Genomic DNA, 9,846 nt, shown 5'->3' with positions numbered 1-9,846 from the left:
TTGTTAAAATGCACTTTAAATAAATTGTGATTTGATTTGTTTCATTGCGGTTCTTTGAGCCCTGACGGAGGGAGAGGGTGGGTGACAGCCTGGGGCTGGCTGAGGTGGAGTCAGACACATGGCAGAGAGAGGGGGTACTTCTGAAATTGCACCCTATTCCCTAATATAGTGCACTACTTTTGACCAGAACCCTATGGCTCCCTATTCCCTATATAGTGCACTACTTTAGACCAGAGCCCTATGGCACCCTATTCCCTATATAGTGCACTTCTTTAGACCAGAGCCCTATGGCTCCCTATTCCCTATATAGTGCACTACTTTTTGACCAGAGTCCTATGAACAGGTAGTCAGACACAGAGCAGAGATAGAAACTCCCAGCTCTAAACCCCAGCTCTAAACTCTAGCTCTAAGCCTCAGCTCTAAACCTCAGCTCTAAATTCCAGCTCTAAACTCTAGCTCTAAACCCCAGCTCTAAACCCCAGCTCTAAATTCCAGCTCTAAACTCTAGCTCTAAACCCCAGCTCTAAACTCTAGCTCTAAACCCCAGCTCTAAACCCCAGCTCTAAACCTCAGCTCTAAACCTCAGCTCTAAACTCTAGCTCTAAACCTCAGCTCTAAACCCCAGCTCTAAACCTCAGCTCTAAACCTCAGCTCTAAACCTCAGCTCTAAACCCCAGCTCTAAATCCCAGCTCTAAGCTCTAGCTCTAAACCTCAGCTCTAAACTCTAGCTCTAAAGTTGAGCTCTAAACTCTAGCTCTAAACTCTAGCTCTTAACTCTAGCTCTAAACCTCAGCTCTAAACCCCAGCTCTAAACTCTAGCTCTAAACCTCAGCTCTAAACTCTAGCTCTAAACCCCAGCTCTAAACCCCAGCTCTAAACTCTAGCTCTAAACCCCAGCTCTAAACCTCAGCTCTAAACTCTAGCTCTAAACCTCAGCTCTAAACTTGAGCTCTAAACTCTAGCTCTAAACCTCAGCTCTAAACCCCAGCTCTAAACCTCAGCTCTAAACCTCAGCTCTAAACCCCAGCTCTAAACCCCAGCTCTAAACTCTAGCTCTAAACCTCAGCTCTAAACCTCAGCTCTAAACCCCAGCTCTAAACCCCAGCTCTAAACCCCAGCTCTAAACCTCAGCTCTAAACCTCAGCTCTAAACCCCAGCTCTAAACCCCAGCTCTAAACTCTAGCTCTAAACCTCAGCTCTAAACCTCATCACCTCATCTGAGGCAGGAGAGTTTCCAATAACAGGTAGCTCTTTATGAGATTAGCAGCATTCACAGGAGGAGACACACCTGCAGGTAGACTGGTCTGGGGACAAGATACCTTACACACCTGCAGGTAGACTGGTCTGGGGACAAGATACCTTACACACACAGGCATGCAGAGGCTTAGACTAGGACTTTACATGTGGCGTTGAATGTACACTGTAAATGTTATTAAGTAACTGGTTCCGCAGGCTTTTTGATGTGTTTAATGGAACTGGTCTCACACGTTCATTCAACTAGAAATTATTATTTGGGCATTATAACACAATAAAAAGGTTTTGGAACTTTACTGAACAAAAATATAAACGCAACAATTTAAAAGATTTTGCTCAATTGAAATAAATACATTTGGCTCTAATCAATGGATTTCACATGACTGGGCAGGGGTGCAGACATGTATGGGCCTGGGAGGCCATAGGCCCACTCACTAGGAAGCCAGGCCCAGCCAATCAGAATGATTTTTTCCCCCACGGATAGGAATCCTCCTCGGCTCCTGATCACGTTGTTTAATCAGCATCTTGATACGCCACACCTGTCAAGTGGATGGAATATCTTGACAAAGAATAAAATGCTCACTAACAGGGATATAAACACATTTGTGTACAACATTTGAAAGAAATAAGCTTTTTGTACGTATGAAAGATTTCTGGGATCGATTTATTTCAGGTCATGAAACATTGTTCAGTGTAGTTACTCACACCACGCTCCTGGGATTTGAACTCACAGCCTTTTGGTTCACGGTATTCTTCCTCTTCCAGCTGAGTCAGAGACAGAAATTAAAACGCTGAAAAACAGCACACCTGAGTTGCAAAATGCTGTGTTTAAATTGTTCAACATGGTACTAACTTCTGGCTGCTTTCCTGATGTCTGGAAACAGGGGGGCTCATCTCCCCTGTCCATAAAAGTGGAGACAAATCACCCCAATAATTACAGGGGAATTTGGGAAAGGTTTTCTGTAGCATTTTGAATTCAAGATTCCAAATCTTTCTTCAAGATTTAAAAAAAATAATTAAGTAAATGTCAAATGTACATCGTACCAGCTCCTTGCTGGCCTCCAAAGAAAATCAAGCCTTATGCCGGTAATAAAAACCTATTCTCAGCTTGAGCTTCCTTATCAAGTTCTCTACATGCACAGTGAAGCTCAGCTTATCATCCACCCACACACCCAAATATTTATACACTTTAACTTGCTCTACAGTCCAGTCAACGTAGCAATGACATGATGAGTAACATGCCTGGCATTTGAGAAGACCATGCATTTTGTTTTACCCAAATTTAGAACCAGCTTTAAATCATACAGATTCTGTTGTATGATGTTAAACGCTCTTTGGGCATTTTCAAAAGCTAAAGATAAACTACTACCGCTTGAATAAAGAACAGTATCTGTATAAAAATGAACATCGGCTGTTTCAATAAGATCCCCAATGTTGTTGATATACAAAATGAACAACAGTGGGGCCAAAATAGAACCTTGTGGAACACCTGAGCACACCTCTATGGACACACATTGCGTACGATTTGATAGGTTATTTATAAACCATTCTAGAGCATGACCAGTAATTCCACAATATTTTAACCTTTGCACTAACACAGCATGGTCCACTGTGTCAAATGCCTTCGACAAATCAATAAAGACAGACACACAATGTAACACCTTGTCAAGAGCACAGTGGATGTCATTTAAAACCTTCAATGTTGCTGAAACAGTGCTGTGGCCAGACCTAAAACCTGATTGCATTCCATTTAAGATGTTGTTTTCTTGGAAGTAGGCCTTTAGCTGCCTTCTAACTAAGGACTAAGGACAATTTTGATATAAAATATCTGTGATCAAAACAATCCTGAAGTGTTGATTAGTCCTAAGCACAGTTGCGTCCTGTTTGAGTTTTGGCCTATCGGAAGGGAGGAGCAAAATAGAGTTGTGGTCAGATTTGCCAAAAGGAGGGCGGGGGAGTGCCTTGTAAGCATTCCAGAAGTTTGAATAACAGTGATCAAGTGTTTTAGCTGCGCAAGTACTACAGTCAATATGTTGATAGAACTTCAGCAGCCTAATCCCATATTTGCTTTGTTAAAATCCCCAGCTACAATAAATGCAGCCTCAGGATATGTGGTTTCCAGTTTATATAGAGTCAAATTAAGTTATTTTAGGGTCTCTGGAATCAGTTTAATTGCTTTGGTGAGAGCGAACAAAGGATCTGCTTCGGTGTCGTATTCCTGGTGGTAATGCTGGTAGTTCTGGTGAGTTACCGCCGCTCTGATATCCAATAGTTCTTCCCGGTTGTATGTAATGACACAAAGCATTTCCTGAGCTAATAATGTAAAAAATAATACATAAAAAAACAAAATACTGCAAAGTTTCCTAAGAGCTAGTCGCGAGGCCACCCTCTCCGTCGGCGCCATCTCTACTGATTGTGCCAACCACCTCCATACTTCTGTAAGTTTGTATGACGTTCAGACGAGGCCCTTGACACTTGTGGGGGTCATAGAGCAAAACTACAATACCCCCTTTCCGCCCCCTGCAGGTTATGGAGTTCTGCTGTGTCGCCCCCTGCAGGTTATGGAGTTCTGCTCTGTCGCCCCCTGCAGGTTATGGAGTTCTGCTCTGTCGCCCTCTGCAGGTTATGGAGTTCTGCTGTGACGTCCCCTGCAGGTTATGGAGTTCTGCTCTGTCGCCCCTGCAGGTTATGGAGTTCTGCTCTGTCGCCCCCTGCAGGTTATGGAGTTCTGCTCTGTCGCCCCCTGCAGGTTATGGAGTTCTGCTCTGTCGCCCCCTGCAGGTTATGGAGTTCTGCTGTGACGCCCCCTGCAGGTTATGGAGTTCTGCTGTGTCGCCCCCTGCAGGTTATGGAGTTCTGCTGTGTCGCCCCCTGCAGGTTATGGAGTTCTGCTCTGTCGCCCCCTGCAGGTTATGGAGTTCTGCTCTGTCGGCCCCTGCAGGTTATGGAGTTCTGCTCTGTCGGCCCCTGCAGGTTATGGAGTTCTGCTCTGTCGCCCCCTGCAGGTTATGGAGTTCTGCTCTGTCGCCCCCTGCAGGTTATGGAGTTCTGCTCTGTCGCCCCCTGCAGGTTATGGAGTTCTGCTGTGTCGCCCCCTGCAGGTTATGGAGTTCTGCTGTGTCGCCCCCTGCAGGTTATGGAGTTCTGCTCTGTCGGCCCCTGCAGGTTATGGAGTTCTGCTGTGTCGCCCCCTGCAGGTTATGGAGTTCTGCTCTGTCGCCCCCTGCAGGTTATGGAGTTCTGCTCTGTCGCCCCCTGCAGGTTATGGAGTTCTGCTGTGTCGCCCCCTGCAGGTTATGGAGTTCTGCTGTGTCGCCCCCTGCAGGTTATGGAGTTCTGCTCTGTCGCCCCCTGCAGGTTATGGAGTTCTGCTCTGTCGGCCCCTGCAGGTTATGGAGTTCTGCTGTGTCGCCCCCTGCAGGTTATGGAGTTCTGCTCTGTCGCCCCCTGCAGGTTATGGAGTTCTGCTCTGTCGGCCCCTGCAGGTTATGGAGTTCTGCTGTGTCGCCCCCTGCAGGTTATGGAGTTCTGCTCTGTCGCCCCCTGCAGGTTATGGAGTTCTGCTCTGTCGCCCCCTGCAGGTTATGGAGTTCTGCTGTGTCGCCCCCTGCAGGTTATGGAGTTCTGCTGTGTCGGCCCCTGCAGGTTATGGAGTTCTGCTGTGTCGCCCCCTGCAGGTTATGGAGTTCTGCTCTGTCGGCCCCTGCAGGTTATGGAGTTCTGCTGTGTCGGCCCCTGCAGGTTATGGAGTTCTGCTGTGTCGCCCCCTGCAGGTTATGGAGTTCTGCTGTGTCGCCCCCTGCAGGTTATGGAGTTCTGCTGTGTCGCCCCCTGCAGGTTATGGAGTTCTGCTGTGTCGCCCCCTGCAGGTTATGGAGTTCTGCTGTGACGCCCCCTGCAGGTTATGGAGTTCTGCTCTGTCGCCCCCTGCAGGTTATGGAGTTCTGCTCTGTCGGCCCCTGCAGGTTATGGAGTTTGTTGGCATCCATGAGACCACAGCTTCATGAAGTGTGACACTGACATCCGTAAGGACCTGTACACCATCAATGTCCTGTCTGGTGGTACCACCATGTACCCTGGTCTCAGTGACCACATACGGAGGACCTGTACACCATCAATGTCCTGTCTGGTGGTACCACCATGTACCCTGGTCTCAGTGACCACATACTGAGGACCTGTGGGCCAACAATGTCCTATCTGGTGGTACCACCATGTACCCTGGTATCGGTGACCACATACTGAGGACCTGTGGGCCAACAATGTCCTATCTGGTGGTACCACCATGTACCCTGGTATCGGTGACCACATACTGAGGACCTGTGGGCCAACAATGTCCTGTCTGGTGGTACCACCATGTTCCCTGGTATCGGTGACCACATACTGAGGACCTGTGGGCCAACAATGTCCTGTCTGGTGGTACCACCATGTACCCTGGTATCGGTGACCACATACTGAGGACCTGTGGGCCAACAATGTCCTGTCTGGTGGACCACCATGTACCCTGGTATCGGTGACCACATACTGAGGACCTGTGGGCCAACAATGTCCTGTCTGGTGGTACCACCATGTACCCTGGTATCGGTGACCACATACTGAGGACCTGTGGGCCAACAATGTCCTGTCTGGTGGTACCACCATGTACCCTGGTATCGGTGACCACATACGGAGGACCTGTACACCAACAATGTCCTATCTGGTGGTACCACCATGTACCCTAGTATCGGTGACCACATACTGAGGACCTGTACGCCAACAATGTCCTGTCTGGTGGTACCACCATGTTCCCTGGTATCGGTGACCACATACTGAGGACCTGTACGCCAACAATGTCCTATCTGGTGGTACCACCATGTACCCTGGTATCGGTGACCACATATGGAGGACCTGTACGCCAACAATGTCCTGTCTGGTGGTACCACCATGTTCCCTGGTATCGGTGACCACATACTGAGGACCTGTACGCCAACAATGTCCTGTCTGGTGGTACCACCATGTACCCTGGTATCGGTGACCACATACTGAGGACCTGTGGGCCAACAATGTCCTATCTGGTGGTACCACCATGTACCCTGGTATCGGTGACCACATACTGAGGACCTGTGGGCCAACAATGTCCTATCTGGTGGTACCACCATGTACCCTGGTATCGGTGACCACATACTGAGGACCTGTGGGCCAACAATGTCCTGTCTGGTGGTACCACCATGTACCCTGGTATCGGTGACCACATACGGAGGACCTGTACGCCAACAATGTCCTGTCTGGTGGTACCACCATGTTCCCTGGTATCGGTGACCACATACGGAGGACCTGTATGCCAACAATGTCCTATCTGGTGGTACCACCATGTACCGTGGTATTGGTGACCACATACGGAGGACCTGTACGCCAACAATGTCCTGTCTGGTGGTACCACCATGTTCCCTGGTATCGGTGACCACAGGCAGAAAGAGATCGCAGCACCATGAAGATCAAGGTAAATGGCTGAGAACAGGCCTACAACACACACGTTACTGTCATCATAATACTTTAAATCACCTGTAGGATTATAGCCACTGTGTGGTCACCGATACCAGGAAACATGGTGTTTTAGCTCATAGATTCATTCATTCATTGGCAAGGACATTCTGGAATTGAAGCCTTGACCACTGGCGATTTTTCTCTTGGATCCTTGGAGCGCTTTCTTATAACAAAAATACAACATTCACAACTGCTGCATGAAAAAAGCCAACTGTAAAGGGACGTTGACCAAAACGTATTTCCAGACATATGTAACCCCATACGTTAAAGTTAAAGGGTTTACCTCTCATCTCCAGCAGTGAGTCTTCAGGCCAAATCAAACCAAACGTGAATGAGCGTGTACAAACTGGAATTACAATGCACGGTAGTGAATGACAGACAACAGACTGGCCGCGAGCGTCACAGCAGTCAACAGCTTTAAATTAGAAAGCAATTCTATATTTCTGGAGTCTACGCAAAGCAATGCTGGTAAAAGGAGCGGATAAATTGCCGGAAAATAGACTGTTTGTGCTTTGTTAGGTTTGGAATTGTGACATGTATAGTTAAAAAGTGTCTATTTAGAGTTGCTAAGATTAACTGTCAGTGACAACAATACATATTTGAAAACAATGACATTATTTCTATCTTTGTTGATTTCGGGCTCAGGCATAAAGCCTAGACAGGCGGCTGGGAAACTCAAGGATCTCCGATCAAGAGAGAATACTGTTACGGGGCTCCCGAGTGGTGCCGTGGTCTAAGGCACTGCAAAACTCAGGGTTTTACTTGCCATACCAGAGGTAGAGGGGCATACCATTGTTGCCAGTATTCAGATTTTTATCGATGAGGATCAAGCCGGCCTCCTTATAAGGACAAACATCCTTGTTGTTGGATGTAACGGTCAAGGCCTTAATCGGGAGAGATCCAACTTTCTTGAACCAGACCATCACTGGCTGACCGCTTGTTCCATCATTGAGGTTAACATTCACCACGGTGAAACCAGCATTCTGAAGCCTGGAATCCTGTGCATGGTTGATGGATGCATCCATCCCGGTGATCCCGCTGTCCATTGAGGTGGATTGACGGTACCAGAGGAAGATGGGGTTTCCTCCAGAACCTCTATTGAGATCTTCATCCATCCGGATGTAGCCCTCTTTGAAAAGGTTCATGTGTTGTTGAACTGAGGTGGTGGCAGCAACGTCACAGATGTAGGTCTCACTCTTTCTCTTCAACCAGAGGGTGATGAAATCTCCTGGGTTACCGCGGTTCAGATTGCAAGGTAGTCTTTCCCAGCCGAGCTTGAATTGAGAGGCCTCTTCCTTCTCATTAGTGGTGAGGAAGAGATCTTCAATGGGAATGTCGTACTTAGGGCTTGCACCACTATGGTACCACAGCTGGATGACGTCTCCGTGTGTTCCAGAGTTGAGGTTTGCTGGGAGCTCAGTGAACCCTGCTTTTTTCAGGTCCTCTTTCATTTTATCAGTGAATGAAAACTGGACTCTGGTGATGGGTTCACCACTGCCATTTCTGAACCAGATGTAAACTTTAGTGGTGGATGAATTGCCTTGGTTGAGGTTGACATTTGTCTTTTGATAGCCTTGGCCATGAAGCTCTTTCTCCTTTTCAGGGCTAGTGGAGATTGCAATTTCTGTGATGTATTTAGAAGCCATTTTGTGTCGTTGGAGACAAGTGTCTGTAAAGTGAGAATACAGAGTGACATTGGTCAACACATCATATGAAGCATGAAATGACACACTAAATACACCAAAGACCAGGACATCTGATAAGTATAACATATGAAGGAATCAGCGACCAGCTTTACTAAGTATTTTCTACAGGTGTCCTAAAGGGGAAACATGGCTTGATAAAATTATGACTTCAAGGATGCACAAAAACACCCTAAACAGATACTAAAACAGACATTTGGTCTCGTCTGAGTCAAATGATTCATTATAAACATATATAACTGAATTGGTTAACTGAAAAAACAACACTAAAAGACATTATCACACATCAGGAGTGGTAACACTGCCCCCTAGAGGACTTCATTAGTCATGAATTTGTTTTCGTCTTACATCAATTCTGATCCACATTGAAGACTCTGATTCTTTGATCATCTGAATCAGGTGTTATGGTGTTAGTGGAACAAGTGAAACCCATGTATCCCACCAACACCCTTTATAGTAACACAGACATACTCATATACACATCAGAACCCTTCATTGGAAGTCATTTCTTTACCTGCGATGTTGAGTTCTTCCTCTGTTCTGGAGTGTCTTCTCTGGGAGAATGTGTCTTCTCTGGGAGAATGTGTCTTCTCTGGGAGAAAGTGTCTTCTCTGGTAGAATGTGTCTTCTCTGGGAGAATGTGTCTTCTCTGGTAGAATGTGTCTTCTCTGGGAGAATGTGTCTTCTCTGGGAGAAAGTGTCTTCTCTGGGAGAAAGTGTCTTCTCTGGGAGAATGTGTCTTCTCTGGGAGAATGTGTCTTCTCTGGGAGAAAGTGTCTTCTCTGGGAGAAAGTGTCTTCTCTGGGAGAAAGTGTCTTCTCTGGGAGAATGTGTCTTCTCTGGGAGAATGTGTCTTCTCTGGGAGAATGTGTCTTCTCTGGGAGAAAGTGTCTTCTCTGGGAGAAAGTGTCACATCGAAGAGCTGAGTGTCTCTTTTATACATTTTCTCCAGTTAAGTTGGCAAAAAATTCACCTATCAGAGTTCTACAGAATACATATTCCTAGGAACTGTATCTCTCCTCCATTCAGAGTACTACACAATACATATTCCTAGGAACTGTATCTCTCCTCCATTCAGAGTTCTAAACAATACTTATTCCTAGGAACTGTATCTCTCCTCCATTCACCTATCAGAGTTCTACAGAACAGATATTCCTAGGAACCTTCTATTTCCTCCTCCTCAGATTACACCCCTCCTCTAGTCATATCTCAACCTGTCTATCCATTACCCAGTTCATGTCTCCTTTTGACCCTGACCTTAAAGTTGGAATCCATAGAGGTGAAACTGCCACGTCAGTTTGCGATATTAAAACACAGACGTTAATTCAAACAACAAAGAACAAAAATTATTATCGGACATCGTTCCAC

The 9,846-nt window shown here is 46.6% G+C and overlaps 1 protein-coding gene across 1 annotated transcript; it reads right to left on the bottom strand.

Moving 5' to 3' along the window:
• Positions 1–7,533: 7,533 nt before the first annotated feature.
• LOC139575140 (uncharacterized) lies at positions 7,534–9,313 on the bottom strand. Its single transcript, XM_071400144.1, has 2 exons — positions 8,993–9,313; positions 7,534–8,444 (listed from the first exon to the last, which is right to left on the bottom strand). The coding sequence occupies exon 2, from the start codon at positions 8,419–8,421 to the stop codon at positions 7,534–7,536; it is 888 nt and encodes a 295-aa protein (XP_071256245.1). The 5' UTR covers positions 8,422–8,444; positions 8,993–9,313.
• Between the last annotated feature and the right edge of the window lie 533 nt (positions 9,314–9,846).

Source organism: Salvelinus alpinus, chromosome 5 (assembly GCF_045679555.1).
Source record: "Salvelinus alpinus chromosome 5, SLU_Salpinus.1, whole genome shotgun sequence".
NCBI classification, from domain to species: Eukaryota; Metazoa; Chordata; class Actinopteri; order Salmoniformes; family Salmonidae; genus Salvelinus; species Salvelinus alpinus.
This window is presented reverse-complemented; position numbering and strand designations above follow the sequence as displayed.

Excerpts from the sequence above, each read along its gene's own strand:
- LOC139575140 (XM_071400144.1), bottom strand. The coding sequence starts at position 8,421 with ATGGCTTCTAAATACATCACAGAAATTGCAATCTCCACTAGCCCTGAA.